General features: G+C 41.1%; 1 protein-coding gene across 1 annotated transcript; it reads left to right on the top strand.

Annotated features, from left to right (window-relative positions):
• The first annotated feature begins 5,880 nt into the window (after positions 1 to 5,880).
• Positions 5,881 to 23,918, top strand: LOC118223485 (glycerol kinase-like). The gene is made up of 19 exons (XM_035410092.1): positions 5,881 to 6,116; positions 8,789 to 8,862; positions 10,592 to 10,698; positions 11,134 to 11,211; positions 12,939 to 13,018; positions 13,354 to 13,491; positions 14,320 to 14,429; positions 15,733 to 15,799; positions 17,189 to 17,224; positions 18,333 to 18,400; positions 18,578 to 18,620; positions 18,933 to 19,013; positions 19,429 to 19,507; positions 19,868 to 19,964; positions 20,127 to 20,211; positions 20,375 to 20,495; positions 21,019 to 21,162; positions 21,438 to 21,524; positions 22,580 to 23,918. The coding sequence occupies exons 1-19, from the start codon at positions 5,976 to 5,978 to the stop codon at positions 22,591 to 22,593; spliced, it is 1,650 nt and encodes a 549-aa protein (XP_035265983.1). The 5' UTR covers positions 5,881 to 5,975; the 3' UTR covers positions 22,594 to 23,918.
• Positions 23,919 to 24,951: the final 1,033 nt, after the last annotated feature.

Here is a 24,951-nt window from a genome sequence, read left to right as displayed (position 1 = left end):
TTCCCAGCCCAGGAAGAGGAGGTTGGTGTTCTCTCAGCACAGACCTTCATCCGGTGCTGCCGTCGGACTTGGAGGCGTACCAGGTCTGCTCTTCTCCGTTCCTGGGTCAAGAAAGCAGCAGGCGGATCGCCACTGTTCCAAGGCCCCTCGCTACATTCAGGGGCAGCAGGTGTGGCTCTCCACCCGTGACATCCCTCTCAAAGTGACTTCCCCCAAGATGGCTCCACGCGTCATTGGTCCCTTTCCCATCTCCCAGGTCGTCAACCCCTCTGCAGTCCGTCTGAAACTCCCCCTGTCCCTCCGTCGCATCCATCCCACATTCCATGTATCTTGCATCAAAACATTCATCAGTAGGCCCTCGTGTGCCACTGCCAGGCCCCCTCCACCCCCCCGACTCATTGATGGATCTGAGGCTTATACTGTGTGTCGCCTGCTTGATGTCCGTCGTCGGGGTCGTGGTCTCCAGTACCTGGTGGACTGGGAGGGCTATGGCCCCGAGGAGAGGTGCTGGGTTCCTGCCCGGGACATTCTGGATCCCTCCCTCATCACTGACTTTCGCAGTTGACATCCTGTGCCGCCTACAGTTGACGCCAGGAGGCGTCTGTAGGGGGGGGTACTGTCAGTACTCCCTCATGGTCTTTGTGTTTTTGTTCTCCCCCTACCTGTCAGTATTGTTTGTCACATGTGGGTTGGCTTCTGTTTTCATCCCCATGTGCTCTGGACTCCCCCCCCCCCCCCCACCTGTTACCCCTTATCCCACTCACCTGTTCCTTGTTCCCTCATTGTCCTCTATCTATTTAAGACTGCCTGTCTTACCTTAGTTTGTCAGTTCTTCCCAGATTGCTCCTGTGTGTCATTTCAGCCTGTTTTCTATGATAGTTTTTGTGTGTATAACTTCTGCCTGATTATTCTGACCTTGTTTTTGCCTTACTGATTTTGGATTGTTTGCCGGCCTGCTTTGTCTGTACCCGTGCTTGATCTCTGCCTGTCCCTGGATTTTGTCTCTGCCTGCTGTCTGGATTACCTGCCTGCCTCTGACTGTTTTTTGTTACAACCTCTGCCTGTACCCGGATTATTCACTTTGCCTGCTGTCTTGGACTGATCTTTAATAAACTGATTTGAACTGAGAATTCTGCCGTGGTCTGCGATTGAGTCCCTACCCGTGTCGTGACAGGTACAGGCATAAGTGGAGCTGGGGGAGGTGTGGGGGAAGAATGGAGGCTTGCACTTCCAAATAGGCTTTAATAGTTATGACAGAACTAGCCTATGTAGGCTACTTTACACATTTTCTTGCTAGATTTACCTAACAGATTTGACGCAATGTAGCGTATATTGTGATAAATGTATGGTGATCTAAAAGTCTTGGAAGATGTTCTTGGGGTCATTGCAGAATCCCTCAATGGGCGCACTACTGCCGGAATATTGATGGTTGAATGGATTTTGTTCTATAACAGCCTAAAAGCTCTTACAGAACATAGGGCTGAGGGGACATGGAGCTGAGGGTTCAATGGGCTGAGGGAACATAGAACTGAGGGAACATGGGGCTGAGGGAACAATAGGTTGAGGGAACATAGGTACGCTTAATTTTTTTTTTCAACCAAGGTAGCTGGTGGGCTAATATTTGTTAATTACGACCATATAAAAAAGTAATAGAGGTTGGTAATGTTGGTCGGACCCAGAAACCAGTTGGCCAAGAAATGTAGCCAAAGCTGCTCATTTGCAGCTGAATGATAGCACGGGGCTAACTAACCATTAATGTTGAGCCAGCCCTGTAATGTAATACGTGTTTATGATGTCATAAGATGATGTATGACTGTGACTAAGCATAATCATGAACTGAAATTAAAATAAAAACAAAAAAATGAGAACTAAACTAAAAATACCAAACCTGCTTTTAAAATTAAATAAAGCTAAACTGAAATTGAAATCAAAAGCTACTGAAAAAAACTAACTAACCTATTCAGATAGTTTAGTTAATGTAGTTAAAACCAACAGCATATTTAGTATACTCTTCACACCTGCACTTCCAGAACACGTCTCCTGTCTGTTCTAGCCCCACGATGGTGGAATGACCTCCCTGTGGAGGTCAGAACAGCTGAGACTGTGACCCATTTCAAACGACGACTGAAGACCCACCTCTTCAGGCTGCACCTCTCCCCATCCCTCCCTTCCCCCCTGTAAATGACTAAACTTAGGGTTGTAACTAGGCAGCTGTTTTATAGGTGACTTAGGTGCATCAACTGTCTTAACGACTACTTGTATTTTTATTTATTTTTATTTTTCCATAGATTGCGTTGTTGCCGTTCTCGTTGTTAGTGTTAATCAGTTTAACCATCAGGGTCCAAGTTGAACTATGCGGTTGTTCCCTGTACTTGGACCGGTACTTCTCTCTAGGGGTTTCGTCATACTTGTTCCTGGTTATGGTTATACACTTTGTTGTACGTCGCTCTGGATAAGAGCGTCTGCCAAATGCCTGTAATGTAATGTAATGTAGTATTAATAAATTATTATATTAGTATAATTGTATTGATGTTTTTCCGATAGGAGGAGAAATTACAGAGGGTTTAGTGCTGAGCAGGCTACTGCTTGAATTTGGTCCCATACATAAATTCCCTTTTGGACAAAAAATGTATTACAGACAGTGGAAGATCCAAAATAATAAGATTATTCAAGTCCAATTTAAAACCATCTCCTTCTCAAATGACAAAATCAGTTAACCCTACTTCTCACATATGCAATGCCTATTTGTAGAAGGAAATATTGATACAGGTACATGTTATTTATGGTTACTGCAAATAACCATATTCTTTAATGTAAAAAGAGTGCATTTATACACCACTTTTTGTGATCCCAAAGTTCTTCACAATGAAGTTGGGAAACTCACGTCAACCACACAAGCCTGTGCAGCAAAAGCCTGAATGGTATGTCAGCCCTTTTTGTCCAGAACTCTCACAACACATCAGCATAGATTGAGAGGGGTATTGACCTGATTGCCCTGAGGGATGTTGGAGCTAGCTTGTCAAGTTGAGAGTGTCATGGGATGTTTAATGACCACAATGAGTTGGGACCTTGGTTTAACACCTCATCCTAAAGGCAGTGTCTTGAGGGAAGACTACCCCCTAGTGGCACTTGAGTGATAAGGGGGAAGTCAGAATGGTAAATGGACTGCATTTATATAGCGCTTTTATCCAAAGCGAATGAGAGGCTTTACAATTGATGCCTCTCATTCGCCAGAGCAGTTAGAGGTTAGGGTTTAGGTGTCTTGCTCAAGGACACTTCGACATGCCCAGGGCGGGGTTTGAACCGGCAACCCTCCGACTGCCAGACAATCGGTCTTACCTCCTGAGCTATATCGCCCCATCGAAGTCTTCCTTCTAGAACAAATGAAAACCTTAATGGTCCTGGTCTGCACTGTGAACCGCAGGAAATTATAGGCTATAGGCTCCACAATGTGTGCATTGCACTGGGCAGTTGCTATTATCAATCTGTCAATGTTTTACTATATTTATGCTCACAAACTATAACTATACAAATATGGATTGGAAAATGGTTTAAAATTGTGACATACTGCAAAGGGTAGGACCGCATTGTATTAACATTTTGCTGGTGGGAGGACCTGCAAGATGGAAAGATGGTGGGTTTGAACAGTATTTGTTTTACAAAAAGGGCATCAGGAAGAAAGATATGGGGAGAAAGATAAGATTCAAATGAATTCTAAGTACATATAACAGTAATACAAATGCATTTATAATTTATGTGAAAGCATGGCAATAGGCATAGATGTATACAATAAAATGCTATCAGATCAATGGTAAATAAATTAGAAAGTTGTTTATAAGACCATTTTTATCACAATGTCTTACATATGAGGAATCTCCTTGTTTTCTTCAATTAGCATTCCTCACTGTTTCCCCTCAACAGGCAACAGAAGAGGTTTCATGATTACTCAGCAGTAATGACAGCATGAACCCGGGCAAGTGTGAAGTAAATTACATGACACAGACATTAGTTCTGTGAGGAAAAAGGCAGTGAGAAAAGGAAGTGCGTCATTCGACAGAGAGATTGGGTGTGGTTCACAATTTTCATTGGATGGTTTTATAGAAAAAAACAAACTTCATTAGTGCTGTCAATCAATTATTGTAAAGCTGAAATTCTTTGGTAATAAACATACACAGAATATTACCCACTGGGATGGCAGGTATGTCATGTCACACCACATAACTTGATGTCATATTTGATCCTTACAGACGAGCAGATGAGTAGCCCTGTTGTACAAATTGTCATATATGTGCACTTACTGAGGTACTGAAGAATCATGCACTGATTCTTCAGAATGAATTGAATAAATGGAGTAGCATTCGTAAATGTAAGTTCCAGAGACTGTTGTGCAATAAGCTTTGGTTATGACCAAAATAAGGGAATGTGAGCAGAAATGTAGATATAAAGCAGGTTACTCTTTAAGTTTGTGATATCGGTGGCCTGAAATGCGTGACTTTAAAGTAGTCATTAACCACGCATTTAGCGGCAGCAGTTTTTGTTCCACCTTAAAGCTAAACTTTGCATGTCACACCACGTACCAGCTCAGCTGTCTGCTCTGTAGACAGTTCACAAATGACATGACAATTACTGTTGACAATTTTGTGGTTGCTGGTGGACTATTTTAAAGTCATGAATTCCTAACCACGTGAAATCACAAATACAAATACATGCATTTATCAATTTAACTATCTGCACATATTGCCTCATAAAGCTCATAGGCAAAGCCTTTAGTACATAACAGTGCTTATCTCTAGAATGTACATTTTAGAACCACACTCAACAATTACTGCTTTTATGCTGTGAAAGCAGTGCATAATGCCAGAACACTTCTGCAAGAAGCAAACAAAAATCTATTGAATTCGGTTATCCTCAAATATCAACACCTTAGGACCACAGGATTCTGTCTGAAAGAAGTATAGTCCTGAGCTAAAAAGGTTTTTGAGCTGTTATATACTGGACCTTAGCACAGTTTGATAATGGATTGCCCCCTTAACTCTCAATTTGTCACCTGGAAGGTGAGTTCCAAGGACATTGGACTGATGTGGGGCTTTCAGGGAGGTAAACTTACAAATAGACCCTTATAGCTTCACAATGGCATTTCAACATAAAGGGCCAAAGTCTACTGCACATGCACTAAGTGTATTCTCTTTATATATTTATAAATGTGCTCTTGTTAAAGTCAGTATGTCCACCAAATTATCAATACAAAAATGTTAGGTTATAACAAACACCTCGACCCCTATGATTCACAGAAAGTAAATCTTTCCAATGCAGTTCTACTCAGGATTCTTGGGGTACCCACCTCTCCTTAAGGATCATTGTGTAAATGATCAGCAATAGAACAGAATGACAAGAAAACATGTAGGGTGTTTCTAGGGTGTTTTGATAACATCAAAGTACAATATGGAGTAAGGAGTTGATCTTGTAGTTGGTCATAGGTTCAATTCCCAGGTAAGACACTGTCATTGTACCGTTGAGCAAGGTACTTAACCTGCAATGCTTCAGTATATATCCAGCTGTATAAATTGATGCAATGTAAATGCTATTTTTTAAAAAGTTGTGTAAGTCGCTCTGGACAAAAGCTTCTGCTAAATGCCTGTAATGTAGCCTAATATAATGCTGGACTGCGATGTGTCTCTTTTGTAAACGTAGTACCGTAGAAGTAACAAGGGTGTTAAAGGTAACTTCACGCTAGTGAACAAAGTTGTGTTGCCCTTGTGGTTGACCATTCGAAATCACAGACTGTTTAGAATGTCTAAAATGTATACATGTCTGTACCATCTACTGAACCCACAAACGTCTTTGTTTTGACATGCCCCCGCATCTGATTGGCGGACTTGTGTCCCACGCCGCCAGACACCCTGTCATGACGTATACAGCTGGATTCGCACATGGTTTTCGTATTCACACGGTGGAACCTGGTAACGGGAATATAAATGCTGGGGCTCCCAGACTTAAAACCTCCAAGGACTCGGTTAGTTGAACGGCAGAACAGAATGGCAGTATCTTCGGACAGGATGACGCTGGACCCACTTGTCGCAGCCATTGATCAAGGGACAAGCTCTACTAGGTTCTTGGTAAGTTACTGTCCTCGCGATTTCCCCAATGAATGAATGTACTATAATCCTAACTGGTCGTCTTCGTAGAAATCCTTTAAGAAGCATTCACCTGCCAACTATAACGAGAAAGGCGATTCTATCTGTGAACAATTAGATATGTCATCGGGGGTGAGAACGCATTTTTAAAAACATTTGCTCTGCTAGAATTAGGCTATAGTTTAGAAATGCTGATGTTCTTTCTAGCGACAGTGATTACAAACAAACAGTCATAGCTCCTGCCACTTGATGACAAGATCAAATTATGGAGTGTTGGACTTCAGACTTGCCTGAATTGCAGAATTGAAGCGCTGTAGCTACAAACACGCCATCAAAGTTGTGACTCCGCACAAAGTTGTGACTACGAGTTGCACGGGGTAGACCTTGAAATAGGCGAATGTTCGTGTTCCACCGGCAGTCTTGCGTTATCACCAAAAATGGGACTCGTAGAATTAAATTTCAATTCGTTGGAATACCACTGTATTTTCAGATAGCCGTCTGGTGGTGATCTGGACCTAAACTTCGGTTGCAAAAGTACAGAGCTTACTTCGGTTACACTACGACTACCAGATTCTCTGCATGCACATTGATGCTGTAAGGCTGCATCTAGTTCACAGCAGTTAAACAGGAGTCTTTACATGTAGTGCAGAAGAAAACTGGCTTTTTGGGTAGAAAGGAATTCCAGATTACTTGCTTCTTAGTGGGGGCGTGACCATGATGATAGAACTGCTCGGGAGTCAACTTTAGCACTGGTCATTACCCTCATTTCATGTCTTTTGGTGTTCCCGGGGAAGTGGTGAACAATACTCGCATTCCAGTTTTGAGTGGAGGCCTTCTTGTTATAAAAAAGGGCAGTATTGATATCCAGAGACATATTTTGATATTAAACAAAAGCATCACCAAAATAACAGGTTAAATAATGGCTGTACGTGGTGGTGGTGGATGGGGCTTGTTGGAAGTTTTTTTCTTCTTGATGAAATCTGCTCAATTGCCCCCTCACACAAACATAATCTCTGTAAAATGTAATGAAGCTACTGCTTTTTAATGTAACCTCCTGCTAATCCAAAAGATTTAGGCCATTTAGTCAGTGGATAGTAAAATAATGGTGCTCCCAGGAGAGTTGTGTCATTCTGACTGGATTTCTGAAGTTTCTCTTTTTGCACTTCCAAATACCCCGAGGAGTAATGAGCGGCGACTAGGATGTTTTTATCACACCAGTCTGGTTGACCTAGTTTTGCCTTGTAAGGTTATGTTTTTAGGGTTGTGGGATCGAACTTTGGCTCTTGTGTGCCACTGTTTCCCCTGTTAATTATGAACCAGCGCTGCTGACTTTTGTAAGGCTTAAATTTGTGTGTTTTTAACCGTGTTTTGTTTGCTATCTGGTTGAACTGATGTTGAACCTTAGGGAAATAGAGATCAATGTGAGTTTCTGTCACATAAAGAGAAGCCCTTCCACTGAACCAGGCTGATCTTTGAGTGTTGAGCAAATGAACCTACTGACCAGGTCAGACTGGCCAGGGTTTGGGAGGGATGGAGTAAGAGGAGAGTGAGGTACTTGCTATTGGATGAAAAGAAGATAATAGAGACCTATCTAGTAGTCTTTCTCAAGATTCTCACTGAAGCAATTGCATTTGAGGCTACAGCAGCCCACTTGGTTTCATTTATACTTCCTTCTTCTGCCTCTACTGTTGGACTCATAGCACAGTCCGTTCTCATTGTATGCTGTGTTCTGTTCTCCTTCTGGGGGTTCGGTGTGCCTTAGGTTTATAAGCACTTTCTTGTGTGAAGACACAACATTCCCCAGTTTGCCTTGGCAGGGCGATGTGAACTGGCCGGAGGCCGATATCCTTTATTGACGGAGGACAATGTAGCAATGGAATGTGCCTATACTTGGTCAATAGAGAGGAGAAAAAGTTGAATAAAAACGTTTCTTCATTAGAGTGCTGTTATATCCTCAAGGGACCCGAGGGCAGTATGCGTTATTGTTGTAGAAAAATGCAGCAGACTTTGAGCTTGTTATTCAACGTAAATGTTTAACTGTTATAAACCTGTTTAACTTTACTGGTATATAAATAGAGGAGGCAATAGTAGCTCTTTGAGAAAAAGTTGCAGGTGGCAAGTGTGGCAAACTAAATGAGAATTTCAGGGCGAACTAATGATTTTACACGATTTGTACATTAATTTATGCAGTAGGCCTAATTTAAATTCAGAAAGTCACATCAACAAAGTGAGAAGTACACAATAAAGAACAGCATATCAGCCAGCATTTTAGCCGAGGATTTTTTCAGCGCTGACATTACTGGTTTGTGAAACTTTAATTATCGTCTCAGTTAAAAAGTCATATTTTCTTTTGACTCGAAGGGGAAAATGTAGGACCTCTATATTTTTCCCAAAAGAGAGTACAGTCTTGATATTATCTTCGTTCACCGCCTGTTATTCTCAGAGCTCACCTTCGCTTTGGCCCTTTGTGATATGCTGTCCCTTGTCGCATCTTCCTGACAGTGATGTGGCATGAGGGAAAACGTGGGTTTGTTGTCAAACTCAAGGCAACAGACATGTTGAGTAAAAGGAACAAGCAGGTGCCCAGTGTCACGTGATTGTAATGGGTCATTCTATTTCCCAGTTCAACAAACATGTTTGTGTCTTTTCCTCAGGTATTTAATGCCAAAACGGCTGAACTGGTGAGTCATCACCAGGTGGAGATCAACCAGAGTTTCCCAAAAGAAGGGTAAGTATCCAAGAATGTCTCCCAGCTTCTCGGGGAGTCACGCTCTTTTTATTGCTTTCATGCTTTTCCCCTTTTTCCCCCAAGTTTGGAATTCCCAGTCATGCTTACGCTGCAATGCTTATCACATCCTCTTATAGGTTTGGGAGTGCAGACAAGCATGTACTTTCCTCTGAAGCACTTTGTCAGCTGCCACCTCTTATCCCACCTAGGATTGGGTACTGAAACTCAGTACCACTATGGCAACGGTTTCCATATGACTTGTGCCTACCAGAACAAATGGCAACACAGATTTTGGTCCCTCATTTTCATGCCACTTTAAAATACAATACCTGAGCTGCTGATTGAAATGTGCAGTTTTCCACCTCCCTCTGGTGTTCCTCCGAAATGGATGCTACAGGCAACAGAAGCATCACTCACCCATTCCGCCGCTCATCTTCACTAGCTAATGTTTCACTCGCTCTGTGGACACAGACAGTGACAGCAGGTAGCAAGCTATTAGCTAGCTAGCTAGCTAATGTTAAACTCAGTCAGAATAGCAAAAGCAAAATGGTATAAATAATACGGATAAAGTAGCATTTAAACAATTAAATAAAATAAATAAATAGTTCAATTTCTTTGCTTCTACAATAAAAAAAAACATTCAAGGTCAATGTTTGCTCTTTATTTTAAAAAAGATATTGGTTCAGGCACCTTGCCATTTTAAAACTATTGGTTTAGAACCGTTATCAGCAAAACCTAAACGATACCCATCCCTGATTCCACCACAGTTTGCAAGTCGGGCCTGCGTAAACCTGCATGTGAGGAAGACTTTATGAGCAGTTCATTGGACGACATTGCAATCGATCAGCTGCAGTTAAAAAGAGATGCCGTCATCCCGGCCACCAGAAACCCTCCTATTGCTGGTTGTTGCTATAGCCAGTTATGTTGTCCTATGGAGCTGCTGGCCACAGTTGCTGCTGGCACTGTCTATGTTCCATACCGGACCATGAGGCCCACACATACACTAGAGCAGTGCGATTTCTTCTCTGCTGCTAAAGCGTAACTGACTTGGACACACTGTCTTAAATCGTCCACTTGAACTGAATTTTCCTTGTTGTAAGACTTGTCAGAATGCTTTATCAAATCAAATTTCACTGATTTTTGCTGCATGCCTTGTGACCTGCCTTGGTGTGTAAACTCCTTGGGTCAGATGTGCTAAACCTTTTGCGACTAGTTTCAGGCGTAGATATGACTCATTCTGCCCCAGAAACGTGTGTTATGTATCAAACAGGCACATTGGGCTGCACAGTCCGCATTTTGTCCCGCGCTGTCCAAACCTGCAATGGAGATATTGAACACACTAAACAGGATTTTTTAAACTGTGCCTTTTAAACTCTGCTGCATACCCAAATGCGATTAGTAAGCAATCCCAATTGCTGATTGCGTAATTAGCTGTAGCCGTAGTAAATAACACGTTCATAACTTCATATCATGCAGACTGCAAACGCACCAACATACCCTCGTCAGGCCGCAATTTGCAGTGAGTTTCATGTACATACATCTGGCCCCTGGAGTTTTGGTAAAGATCAACTGTATGTATGTCTTTGTGTCTTGGCTTCCAAGAATTCTTTAGCTTGGGTCTTGTGCTGCTGTTTCTTTTGGAGTTTCACCTGAGAATGATGGGATGGTTTTAATGGAATATCAGAGGAATAGCATTCACAGTAATTTAACCCGTATTTCTCTCTGTCAGCTGGGTGGAGGAAGATCCTAAGGAGATCCTGCAGTCTGTGTGTGACTGCATGGAGAAAACATGTGAGAACCTTACCCAGCTCAACATCGACATCTCCCGCATCAAAGGTAACTGCCTTTTTCACAAGCTCCACTATAGCAACAAGCTTGTTGATTCTATCATATGCCATGGCTTGGTTATATATTCAGTTTTGAACCGTCAAGATGATGTTGAATATTTTCATATAACCTGTTTGGAGATATGGTAGTATAATGCACAGCTGTGAATTATTAGTCCCTGTGAAAACAGTCTTTTCACCATTGCAAATAGATATATTAGCCTATTCAACATTCGATTTCAAATAAATGTCCTTTTTGAAAATATTTCATGAGCTGATCAAATGTGAACATTTCTGATATGAAAGCCATTCTAGTTTTGTGAACTGCCCTTTATCACGTGTCACGCTGGATCATTTATGAACTTGATAGATTGTGGATGAGGCTGGGACTGGCATATCAAATGAGAGCTGCACTGTTAGTGTTCATGATTGCTGGCTTTCACAGCAATCGGTGTGACCAATCAGAGAGAGACCACACTGGTCTGGGACAAGAACACTGGAGAACCTCTGTACAACGCCATTGGTATGTACTGTGACATCACTGTGTTTGCTCACGAAACATCTATAGACTTGTATATGTACGTGTAATATGCTGAACTGTATTCATCTGTACTGCATTATCTCCATTACTGTAACTTCTATGTATATTCAGAGACATATTGATGGTTATGTGTCTCTTTTGGAGGATACATGTTAGGGTTGCCAACATTACATTGCCCAAATTCACGATATGTGATACATGCTAAGGTGACCAGATTCAATACTGTTGACAGCCAGAGTATTGTGGGAGTGTTGATCATGAGTGGTTGTCCTTGTGTTGATCATCGGGGGGAATACAGGATGTCCTGGCTTGTACAGCAAGTAGTGGGCTGGCAACCCTAATATTTGCGCTAGTGCGTACATTCCCAAATCAATAGAGGGTATGTCAGCAATGGGACAGGCTTACAAATGCAAGTGGTCATTTCAAATTGAACAAATAAAGTAAAAAAATAAATGGGGATAAAAAGATGTATTTAAGATGGCTAAAATGTGTAAATGAAAAATATTAAATAACATGCTTAAAGAGAGCAGTACAGCATACCTAAATCTAAAGAGTGCAGTACAGGAACACCTATGGTAATTCTTTCAAGATTAAAAACTTTGACATTTTGAGTGGTGTTCTCTATTTGTATAGGCAGTGCAGTGAAGAAAATGTCACATGTTTCTTGTGTCTTTGTAGAGGTATGGACTGAATTCCTGTGTCTCAAACATCTGTCATTCTAAAGGCAGGTCATTCAGGTCAAGTGCGTTGTGATGTCACTTCCAGCTGGAAGTCTGGCACCTTGTGAATGTTGCATGAAATACATGGTATTTTGTGTTTCCTGCTCTGAAAAAGTTCTGTTTTGTTGATGGTGTAGCTTTTATAGCATGGTGCTTAAATCGCTTGCTGTGAAAGCTGATATTGTCCTGAATTTCCTGTGCTTGGCGTATAGTGATTTGAGAAGTTTATGCTTTGGGGATGTTAGTGTAAATGTGCTGAGTCATTCGTGTCTAATGCTGGGAAATAATTTCTTGTGAGTTTTTTGCCAAAGGGTCACATGGTCACCCTTTCTGCTGTCACACACAGAGCTTATAAGCACTAACCACCCCCATCCAACTAACCTAACAACCTCTTTCAACACACTTCCCAAGTAGGGGTATGACACACGTGTGTATGTGGGCTGTGTTTACTGGGTTGTGCGTCTGCACTTCCAGAAACAAGCCGCAAATGTAACATCTGAATCGCTGTAACCCATTGGCCAGTCATGATGAATAATTCTCCTTTCTCAGTAGTTTCTGAGGAAATTGAGAAACTGCATTCATAATAGGGCCCCTTTGGAAAGGATTCATCGCATTCAGGCATGACTCCAGGCCCACAGGGTCCACTGGCTTGTCCTGCCATAGGAACCTGTTTGATTGAAGTTGTAATTCAGTGACTCAGTGGCGCACCTGGCATTCCAGGTGTTAATGAATACTCCAGCTTTGAAGTATACCAGGCTTTCCCGTCCCGACACTATAAGGAAGTAGACGCATACACGTGCACACACGCACACACACACACACACACACACACAAACAAGCACCACCCTCTTTTTATTGACTCACATGAAGTCATATGTTTGTTATTGTACTTGTATTGTGTTTTCTGCAGCATATTGAAGTGACTAATATTAACCCCTTGTATGCTGTATGACTGGATGAGAGGTGATTGATGTATGTGGTCCTCTGTAGTTTGGCTGGATCTGCGCACACAATCCACAGTGGAGAGCCTGATCAATAATACCCCAAAGAGGGACAAGAACCACCTGAAGGTAAGAAGCACCAGCAGAACGTTAGATTTAATCTCGAAAAAACAGTGCCCAGAGTAAGGTTAAACCCTTAAAGCCCAGTTACCAGGAAATTAGATGCCATCATCTAACAATAACATTGTCTTAAATTATTGATTTTATTAATCATTGATTCAAGGTGCAGTTCTATAGTCAGTATACTGTTATAAAATGTAGACTTTTTACACTTAATGTCTGTACTGTGTATAGTTTTAGAGATAATGGGGTTTGTTTTAGATGAGGGATGCAAAAGCCCTGGGTTTTAAGTGGGTTTTAATGGGTTAAACCCAGAACTCTCTACTTACTGCTTCTCTTTCTAGCCCAAAACAGGCCTTCCCATCAGCACTTATTTCAGTGCGGTGAAGCTGCGCTGGCTCATGGATAACGTGATGGAGGTGCACGAGGCAGTGCTCTCCCACCGGGCCATGTTCGGAACTGTGGACTCCTGGCTCATATGGGTGAGGCTCCCTGTGCCGCCTGCCCGTGTAGCTCTTGCCATAGAACTGTCAGGCAAGTGGCTATTTGTTGAAAAATATATTTCCTGAATAAAGTAGTTTTAAAACTTAACACCCTACTTTGAATATCGAACACAAGTGGCACCCAGTGCAAAAACCCCTCACATATACATAGTTTATTTGATTTGCTCATTTTTATCATATGCTAATTATCTATGAATCACTGAAGTTGTTAGGCAGAGCAGCCTAGTGGATCAACCTTAATTTTACTGTACTGTTTGCAACTGGATGGAAATTAAGAGGTTTATTCAATTGCAAGTCAATGTATTCAATGTCTAATATAAAGACAAACGTCCAACTACTTTAATAAACAGTGCAGGTGACAGACATGAACATATAAAAGTTACAGTGAATTTAATTAATTCGTTCATTTAATTAATTCGTTCATTTAATTAATTCATTAAATAAGACATCAAAGTTCTCATCTCTTCCAAGGTCATCCCAAAAATGCACCTTGACTAAAAAGACCAAAAACCAGCAGAATCCATAACACCAAATGCCAAAAGATATTAATGAATGGGAATTATGGAAGGACCAGAGAAAGACTGGTGCTTGCTCTCTGTAGCTTATCTCTTGGCTTATCAGCCCTAGGCCTTTGTAGTTCCCTACAGCTGAGAACTGTCCAAATTGTTAAATTAGAGGCCCTACAGAGCTGAACCATAGTAGTTCATTTTGACATACCAGCCTTTTAAAAATTAAATTAGCCTTGTATGAACCACTGAATTGTGTGTGTGTGTGTGTGTATGCGTGTCTGTGTGTGTTCTCCTGCAGTGCCTGACGGGGGGGAAGAGTGGGGGGGTCCACTGTACAGACGTGTCCAATGCCAGCCGCACCATGCTCTTCAATATTCACACCATGGACTGGGACCCAGAGCTCTGCGCGTACGTATCACTTTCTATTATTAGTACTTTAAGCCTGTGGGGCTGAACCCCTATTGTTTTCCTATTTATTTATCTATTTTTAAAACATTTTTCTCCGTACATTTACTCAATTTTCTGTCAGATGGTAAATCGTATAGTCTTGAAAATGGCCACGGTCATCACGAATGTGCATAGTAAAGACAACATGAAATATCTCCTCAATTGGCCACATGGAGGCACTATAATTAAAGTTCAAAATTATACCCCTATCTCCTTTGTCCAATTCACACCAGATTTGGTGTGAGTATTCCCTGGAAGCACCTGTATTTGCATTCGCAACATCATGAAAGTTTGCCATATTGTTTTGGCTAATTTGCATAATATGTGAAATCTTTTTTTTCACTAAGGCTTTTTTGTTCCCCGCCTGATGACATAGTACATAATATTAGAGTACCTAACCATGCTTGCTAACTGTGAAAAAACTCTGGTGGACAATAACAGCTGAGCATGCCTACTGATGTAATTCCAAATTGCCCCAGGGGGTTCCATAAACCTTAAAAATGTGTTACTCAATTACAGCTTGATATAATTTCATGAAATTCAGTACATACGGTCCAGGGCCCACTATCGGTTTAAAATTCAATGTTTGGCTGAAATTTATGAATGTGGGCATCTTCTATCTCGTAGTAACCTATTTCTCATAAACATTCTTCTTTTTTTTTTAATTGCCTAACTGCATCTGTGGCTGGCAGTCCCTTCTATAATCAAAAGTTACACAGTAGACCAGAACATGTATTGCAATAATATTCTTAAATTTCTTAAATGTTTGAGATCCTTATAGACTTAAACCCCACAATTGCTGATTGTAGCTGTATTTGTTCATATTGTTATCATTACTACAAAATATCATTTTAAAGTAATTATTACTGTTTAGCATTAACTATAATTATTGCTGCTATGACTTATAATCAAGGTTTTTCAATCTTAATGTATGTATTATTGTCATTTATCATTTGTTATTTCTGTTATTTTTTTGTAAACATAATATATTTATTTAAAATTTATTGAAGTATTAATTTCTACAGTGAGAAACTAAATAAAAGGACCTACTAAAATGTCAACCAGGTAAAATTTAAGCCTGTGTTCCATATTAAATGGCTTTAACCAATCTGACCCAGCTTTAACACAGGCGTTAACCAGGTTAAATCCTGTGCTCTATATGAAATAGAAGTGTATGTATGTATGTTGGATTCAGGGCAGCATATCAAATTATACTGCTTCTTTATGAGAAAAGGGTGTATACACTTCATTTTTATTGCCATAGATATTTTGATATCCCAGTGGAGATCCTGCCGAAAGTTAGGAGTTCCTCAGAAATCTATGGCTTAATGGTAAGAGACACACCTTTCTCTGTGTGAGCTTTGTGTTTTTTGCACAGGTGTAAATGCATGTCTGTGTATTTGTGTGTGTGTGTGTGTGTGTGCCTGTGCAGACACACCTGTGTTTCTGTCCACACATATGCATGTCTGTGTATGTATTTTTTTACTATAAACCTTTAGCTTGGATCTTTGTTTTAAAATCTGAAAAATGAGGATTCGGTTATGTAGTTATTGAGACATTATAATCCTTGCAGTGAATTTCAAGGGAAATTGACTGGACTTTGTTAGATATGACTCACTCATAATCATGGGTGTTATCTTCACTTGGGTACTGTCTCTAATATCCCTAATAAGACCCAGTAATATCCATATCATTTTCCACATATTGATCGCCAGGGTATGGCAAGATAAAGAAATACGAAGTACAATGTGTATATAAAATGGTACAGAAGGATCATGCTGAAGTGGTGTTGGAAGGGGGAGGTGTTTTTCTGTCAGCTTCATCAGCCGTTCTAATCTGTGAAACTGCAACTGGTGAGAGATTTTCGCTAAAGGGAACTTGACTGCACAACTTTTCCCATGGCTTGGAATGCAAATAATTTGCTACAAAAGTACAAATTCAAAGATAAGGGATCAAGATGCAGTAATTTCCCTTGGGGGAAAGTATAGTCCTCAGAGAAACAACAAGTGCAAGAAGGGGCAAGTTGTTAACTACCTTATTTACTAACAAGAACAAAACTACCCTAATGAGCATTTAACGTACATTATATGAACAGTAGCTAAGAACCACAGGCTCTGAAAACAGAAAAAGAACATCTAATCAGGTGATAGGGTTAGGTAAGAGTGCTGGAGTGGGGTGGGGTGGAGAAACTGAGGTGTTAGTCTGAAGAGGTGAGATGTTAGAGCAGACCGCAGACGTGACTGGGAAGTGCAGGCTCAGATGGGTTGATGAGCCAGACATTCCCATGTTTAGCTCACAAACGTTCTGGGTGGTGTGTATGGCCTGGTGGTCTTTTGAAGTTATGAAAGAGCAGTACCTTGCTAGACTAGGCTAGCACTAAGGATTTAAATGTGATACGAGCAGTTAACAATTAGCCAGTGGAGGGCAGTGACTGATGTAGAAATGTTTTGGGAGGTTTCAGACCATGTAAGCAGCAGCATTCTGGATGAGCTGCAGAGGCCTGTTAGCAGAGGCACTGAAGCTTGTGAGGGGAGAGTTGCAGTAGTCTATGTGGAAATGACAGGGCTTCTTCACTGTATATTTCACACCGTGTTTGAATATGTGGACAGAATATGAAGAAACATGCATGGCCCTCAGGTGTGGTCCTGTCTGATACTGCAGACTTTTATTATTTATGTTTCCTTATTTTGCATTTATTATTTATGTTTCCTCTTTGGCAGGAATCTGGCTCCCTTGCTGGAGTTCCCATATCAGGGGTAAGTTTTTTTTTCCAGCATAAAAAACCTTTGTCTTGAAATTAATTTCAAATGCTAAATAAAAAAAATTGAATTCCTGTCATCATTTTATTTAAAATGTTTCAGGCTAACACAGGACTGCTTGTGACAATGTCTGATAACCATCAATAAAAAGATTTTTTTTAAATATAGTCTTGGTCAACTCTTGGCTTATATAAGTTTCTTAATTCACACATTTTTAAAAATATTCCTGCTCTTTTCCCACTGTGTATTTATGTATTGTCAGTGATGACAGGAAGGAAACTGAGTGTGTATGCAAAGCTATATGGAGTACAGTGGTGGTAACATCAGAACTCTTTACAGTGATGAGTCCTGAGTGCATAAACCGATACTTTTGTGCTTTGTGGGTTTTATAATGCTTGATTATTGAGCGAGTAAGATGATGGAATGTAGAAATGATTGAGTTTGATAAAAGATTTTCTGTATATTGTGATTTACTTGAGTGAGTACTTGAAATGTTAAAGTGATGAGTAAGTAAGGCGATTGCACTGGTATGCTTTGTGGTATTTCTGTTTGATTAATGAATGTGCAGGGGGATGGGCATGATAATGTTTCTGTAACATTGGAGGAATGAGTGAGCTGGGTGGTGATGCAGGAGTGTTTTGTGGTATTTGTCACACTGAAGTAATACGTGAATAAGGGACAGTGTTGGTATGTTTGTAACGTTAGAGTAATAAGTGAGTGTAGCAAACGTGTCTGCCACAGGCCACCGAAGTGGTTTTCCAAGGGGCCCTCCAGCACAGAGACACAGAGAGATGATGTTCACCCAATCCACATTTGTTTACGAGGTTGGCAAGATGTTACAGCCAAGGAGCAGATGTCAAACACTGTCATGACAGAGAGGCTCTCCCTTGTGTGGGTGGGGATGGCAGATTTAACCTGTGCGCACTGATCACCTCACTACGCACAGGTGCAGTGACCCCTGTTCCCAGGTCTGATTAGCCTGACCAATTATCTAACCAATTATCTAGCCAGGTCTAATTAACTTGATCCAGGGCAGGTGTGGCTGCTTAAACCAGCCATCCCCACACCACAGTGAGCATGGTAAGGATGCTGGTTTGTTTTGCAGTGTTTGGGGGACCAGTCGGCAGCCCTTGTAGGACAGATGTGCTTGCAGGATGGTCAGGCTAAAAACACGTAAGCCCCACTCTCTTTTCCTGTGCCCCCCCCCCCCCCTTCAGAGATCCTAAATCCAGTGGTTCTTGTTCCAAAGACCAGTGTGACTAACCTGAAACTACATTTTCCTCAATGCCTCAATGTGCTCTTTGAAAGAACTACATTATTCACAATGGCCTTGTTTTGCTTTTCTTTCAGGTATGGAACAGGTTGTTTCCTGCTCAGAAACACTGGCTCAAAGGTGATCTTTGATAAAATTGCCAAAGCCATAAGGACGAAACCATGTTAAAGAAACATCAGAACTATGGAAAACTTCCTCAAAACAGAACAAGAGATCCTAAACACATTATATTCCATTACCCCATCTTTAGTGAAGTATCCCCATTTTCAGGAATAAGTTCCCTGACACACACTTAATTAAAAATCCTTATTTTGTTGTTTTTTGTGCATATTAAGTAATTTTTATTTAGATAGCCATAGGAATATAAGAGATTTTTTAAAATATGTTGTTAGTGATGCTACTATTGACAAGCTCTTCTCTCCATCTCTGTAGCCAGTAATGTCAGACCATGGCCTGCTAACGACGGTGGCCTATAAGATGGGAAGGGATGAGCCTCCATGCTATGCACTAGAGGTACAGCATTCCTCTCACAGCTTAATTTCAGTTTTTGGTTGTAAAAACCCAGGTGGTGTTGTTGCTCAGATATTATTACTGGGCCGCTTTGTGAAAATTAATTGTGAATGAGCAATTTTGTGAAACCGCATATACAGGCAGCACTGTAATGGATCTATGGAGTCAGAACTGGAGGGTCATGGGTGCTCTGTTTGAATCATATGTCCCTTCTACGGGCTGGTCAGATGACTGAATTTAAATGCTTATACAGTGTTTGAACACTTCTTATAGTAAGTCTCACAGGGTTCATAGGAGTACAGCTCCTTTGGACATATTTTTGGATCACCTGTGTCGGTGCTGATCTGTGATTGGTCTCTTTGTATCTGTGCTGAACTGTGATTGGTCTCTTTGTTTGGGTTGATCTTTCGCTCGCCAGGGCTCGGTGGCCATAGCAGGGGCAGTGGTTCGGTGGCTAAAGGACAATCTTGGAATAATCCAGTCCACTAGCGAGATTGGTGAGGGCTACACTTCCATCTCCATTTCCTCATCAGTAGCTATTTCTAAATACATTAGCTATCTCTAAACACACTTTTACGCCTTTATTACAATTTTTAAAAATATTATGTGTCACTAGATGTCAGTTCATTTTTGCAATGTAAATTATTTGCATTAGATGCACAGATGACTCAAGCATCTAATTAGTGTACTGGAGCTTAGAATAAATTCATTGTGAATGTATTTGAAGATCATTTCCTGATCTGGCTTATAGTCTGACCAGTGTTGGTCAATTTATGAAGAAATGCCACAGCCCCTGCTTTGTCTTTTTCGCTGTCTCACATTACCTCTCCCTCTCCCTCTTTCCTTCTCTCTCACAGAGAAACTGGCTTCTTCAGTGGGAACGTCCTACGGTTGCTACTTTGTTCCGGCATTTTCTGGGTTGTACGCCCCCTACTGGGAGCCAAGCGCACGAGGGTGAGGTCCTGAGGAGGGGTCTCACATGCATGGTCAATGTTTGATTCCAAGATTCAGATTTGATTCCATGCCTTGACTTCATCACATGTATAATATCATCACTTTATAATAATTTACTATGGTGTGCAATATGAGTAGTAATATGATAATCTCTCTCTCCAGAATAATCTGTGGTCTGACTCAGTTCACCAATAGGAAACACCTGGCCTTTGCTGCCCTGGAGGCTGTCTGCTTTCAGACTCGAGAGGCAAGATCTCCTTTGCTTTTATTGGACACTTTATCCAGACAGCGAGATCTTCCCTTTATTAGCTAATCCAGATGGCAAGAACTCTGTCTCATTTATTGGACAGTTTATGCAGGCGGTAAAATTTCCTTCTCTTTTGTAAAGGCTGATTTATTGACTGTCTCAGATCCTGGATGCAATGAACCAGGACAGCGGGATACCTCTAACCCAGCTGCAGGTGGATGGGGGGATGACCACTAACCGGCTGCTGATGCAGCTTCAGGCCGATATCCTTTGCATCCCTGTGGGTAAGAGACACACTCGCATCCACTTCCTGTTTCCTGATTAAACATCTGGGGCACACACTCAGCTCAGCCTATTGAACGGCGTAGCTGGTGCTCCAGTTTAGAGCACATGTGCAGCGCACTAGTATGCACCTCTAATAGACAGGGTCTATCCCCATCTACTGGACACCTGTATCAGCTTGCATCAGAAAAACCTTTCTGCTAGCTAATTTATATCTGCAAAAGATCATCAGACTGTTCTCGCCCCCCAGTCAGGACAGCAGAAACCCTGCCCATTTAACGGTTTCAGGTCTTCAGATTTCATCATGGCTGTCCTGACAATCTTCTATCTTTTTTTTTCTTTGGATGTGCTTTTTTGCTACAGGTACTGATTTAATATGGTGGGGTGATAAATACTGAATTCTGTTTAAAACCTGCTGTAATGTGCACTTAAAATATTTTTAACTCTTTAGAATTAAAACACTCCTGCAAAAATTTCACAAACCAAAATGGAGAATCACTTTCCTCTGTATTACCATGGTTACAGTGAGACCCACCATGCCGGAGACCACGGCACTGGGGGCCGCCATGGCTGCGGGAGCAGCAGAGGGGGTAGGCGTTTGGAGCTTGGAGCACGCCAGTCTTACGGCTGTCACCTCCGAGAAGTTTGAACCTCAGATCAACCCTGAAGGTATGGACACGGAGACTGGCAGTCACTCTGTAAGGACTAAGGCATTGTGCTTTAACAGTAAAAAAAAAAAAAAAAAAATGCCAACAGGATGCTGGGATTTATAGAAAACAAGTACTGAGTGTAAATTAAATGAGGTTATATTGAAGCTGTAACAATGCCTTTGTCAGAGATACAGCAGCTTTTGGTACAAAGAAAAAGTACAAAGAAGTACACCGGGTAGCAAAAGTACAGTCACATATTAACTGTTTCCTCATTTTCTGTTTTGTGTGTGACAGAGAGTGAGTCACGCTACGCACGCTGGAAGAAAGCCGTAATGAAAGCTATGAACTGGGAAACGACAGATCCTGTCTGCAACAGTAGTGGTATGTGTTCTGTCCACTCCTCCTACAAACACACACACACACACACACACAGTCTGTTGCAGGCCTGTACTTATCTGTCCCTCTGTCTCTTTCTCTCCTCTGTCCCACACGTTCTTTTTCATCCTTTTCTCCTGTCGTTCTGACACATTCTGGATGGCCTGCAGGTGACAGTATCTTCTGTAGTGTTCCACATTTTAAGTAGCATGCTTATATTAATTGGAGCAAAGTATATCACAGGTCAGTTTCTATGCGAGAGAGAGATAAAGAGAGAAAGTGTTTAGATATTGCACTTCCGAGTAATAGTTTTTCTTAAAATATTTTGTGGTGATGGTTTTTAGAGACAGAGAAAACTAACCTTTTCAAAGTAATGCTGAAGCTGTGAAATAGCATTGTGTATTAAAGATAATGGGTAAGAATACAGTTTTCAACCATTTATAAGCTTGTAGCCATGAAATAAAGTGAATTACATATGATTCCTTATAATTAAAGTCGTTGTAGCTGATTATTAATGACTACGACAGGGAGCCCACAGCACTGGGACACAGGTGGCCTCATCCCACCGGAGGTAGGGTGGGTTTAAGTATGCCAGGGCTCCTCTGATTACTGCTGTGTTGGTTACTCCCAGGAACTTGTCAGGTGCCCATAGACTACTAGTCATCAGTGCGCTATATGCCACTCTCTCTGAACGTGAATGTGAGGTAGCTGGCAGGTAAAGTGTTGAGGTTATAGGAACTATGGCGCTCCTGCCTAAAGTCTCTGTATTCACTGCCTTGGAGAGCCCAATACAATTCAGTTTTGTTTTCTTTTCACCATAATACTTTTTACTATTTTTATGTTTTTTAAACCTGCCTTTTTAAAGTTGCCTGCCTATGAATAACCACCTTTAAAATTCCTTTGTGTCACCTGCAAGATCTTGAGCTTAGAAACCTATTGATTTGCAACGTTTTAAAAAAATTCCCTGAATTTTCTGCTGGCTTCATTGCTAGTTTCCTGCTTTGTCTGGCATGACTTTGGCATTAATGTTTTCTTTTCTTTTCAAACTCTCTCTGCAACAGGGCATCACAACTAGGATCTGAGCCAAGTATACCATCTGCTGCCATAGTTCAACCTTCTCCTGTCTTTGCCACGCTGTGAAGTTGCTCCCCAGGTTGTGGCGTGCCCCTGTACCTCCATTACATGGCACACAAACCCACACCCTGGACCCAGCTTGTACAATCCCAGCCAATCAAATGGAAGAAATATGAGTGGGTGTGCCAGGGACAACTGTTTTCCTTTGAGGATTGCTTTTGATTTGATGACGCTGCTTCATATTGGTCTTCAGCAGGAGTTGTTTTTAGATGCTCACGTTTTTATCTTTTCATTTTGAATGAAAGGATTTGATAAACTATAAATTCACAAAAAATGATGAATTCATATTTTTATCTTGTTGATATTAGTGGTGCACATTTAAAATCTTTCTATTTATGTATTTTGTCTGCACACTGGAGGACACTGCCCAAACTTAAATCTTCACATTCAATATAAAAAATCTATTTAAATTTTTTAACACATTGCGAAAGACATTTGAGAAAAACTGTGGGAACATCATGCTTCAGCCACACCGGTGTGCTTCTTCTCACGTGGACTTTGCTGTTTTTGATTAATAGTAATTGAAGGGCTATAGATACCTCAAAATGAAATGTAACTGCAAGCCTTTGAAGCACTTCATAATGTATCTGTTTATTTGGGATTGTAACCAGTGTCAGCCTGACCTATATGCAAGGTTCACACTGCGGGTAGGGCCCTGCCTTCCTCAAAAAGGCCACACACCTCTTGGGTTATGGTCTGATTAAAGATATTGGTTAAATTTAACACCCCCCCCTCCCCCTTACTCACAATCTTCTGGTCCATGTCCAAAAGACAGGGGAGAGAGGCCCCCAAATAAATATATGCTTAGGGCCCCCAAAAGGTCAGGGCCGACCCTGTTTGTATGCACTGCACTGGGGCTCAATGGTACTGTATAATGCTCATTTAATTTCTATTAATAATCATGCCAGGTTTGTTTTTAAAGTTTTAATTATTTAAAAGGAAGCCTGATACAACACTGTGTTTGAATTGTTTAAATGTCTTTTAAATTAAGACTGGTTAAACTTGGGACTTCATTCTAGTTTTAAAAAAATATTTTAATCAGTATCCAAAGCCCATCCCCAAAGCTAGTTAAGAAAATCTCATTTGTGCCTTTTTTTAAATAGTCCCAGTCCATAGTGACTCCTGTTCCATTTGTGTATATTTTTATACCCCTAACTGTGTGTACTGTGGTTCTGTTTGCTGAAATGCTGGTATTCTTTGCAGTCATGTTGATAATCAGCTTGTCAATGTGATTAACATGTATTAAACATGTATGCGCTATTTAAATATTGTCTGTAGCCCTTGACCTTATGAAAAATGCAAGACCAAATAACTGTCAGAGGTCGGCCCTCCTTGTGAACCCCTGGCCTTTGTGCATGTATTTTACCCAATCTTAAAGCACACATTTCTTTGGTGATCTACGCATGCAATTTGGTATATACCTGTGTAAAAAAATATATATTTACATTGGTGTATATTTGTTGTTCCTCAAGGAAGTGGCAGAATGCCCCATGAACATTTCAAAGAATGTAGGAATGGTGTCAATAGCAGTATTTCCACAGTTGGGTCAAGCCAAAAGCCTCATTTGAGAAAAGACTTCCTTGAAGGTGCCAACATTACTCTAAATCACATCCTAAATGCTGACTCATGGTTGCTAATGTAAAAACCCCCCCATTTTAAAATGGCCACTCACTTCCATATTTTTACGAGCCACCTGTGACCTCCTCACTCTTGACCATGGCTACAACCCTTTACTCTGACTGGGTTGGTGAAGACCATGCGAATTAGAAGAGCCAGAAGCACAGGGCTGAGGCATCAACAAGGTTCAGATTGAAACACCTCTGAAGCCTGGAAGTGACTGAGCAACATCAAGAAGCTCTGTCATCCAAGCTTTCCAATATTATCGCAGCTTCCTCGCCCTAATTCTACTCTAAAGGCTAGAATTAAGTTTAGGAAAATGGTAATTATCTTATTAGGGTTGCGTCAATACACCTGCCCAGGGACTGCAGATGAAAATTAGCTCTTAGCTATATCTGGTATAATGCATCAAATTTCCTTTTATGTGTTACGTACAGGCTACTCATTCAGCGAATAATTTATTCACGTAGTCCTACTAGTTAATAAGCTAGGCCCAACGTGTTAATACTCGCGTAGCCTAATAATAATTCACATTTACAAAAAGCGTGAACGTAAACTAGGATATGTCTAAGCTGAAGGCAAGGTTTTCATGATAGTTTCGCAGGACCTCCGTGGGTGTTAACATACGTAGGCTACAGCCTACACCTTTGGAATTGTAGGAGGAGACAGCAGATATGTAACC

Source organism: Anguilla anguilla, chromosome 3 (genome assembly GCF_013347855.1).
Source record: "Anguilla anguilla isolate fAngAng1 chromosome 3, fAngAng1.pri, whole genome shotgun sequence".
In the NCBI taxonomy this organism is placed as follows: Eukaryota; Metazoa; Chordata; class Actinopteri; order Anguilliformes; family Anguillidae; genus Anguilla; species Anguilla anguilla.
Note: the sequence above shows the minus strand (reverse complement) of the source record. Positions and strands in the feature narration are given on the sequence as shown.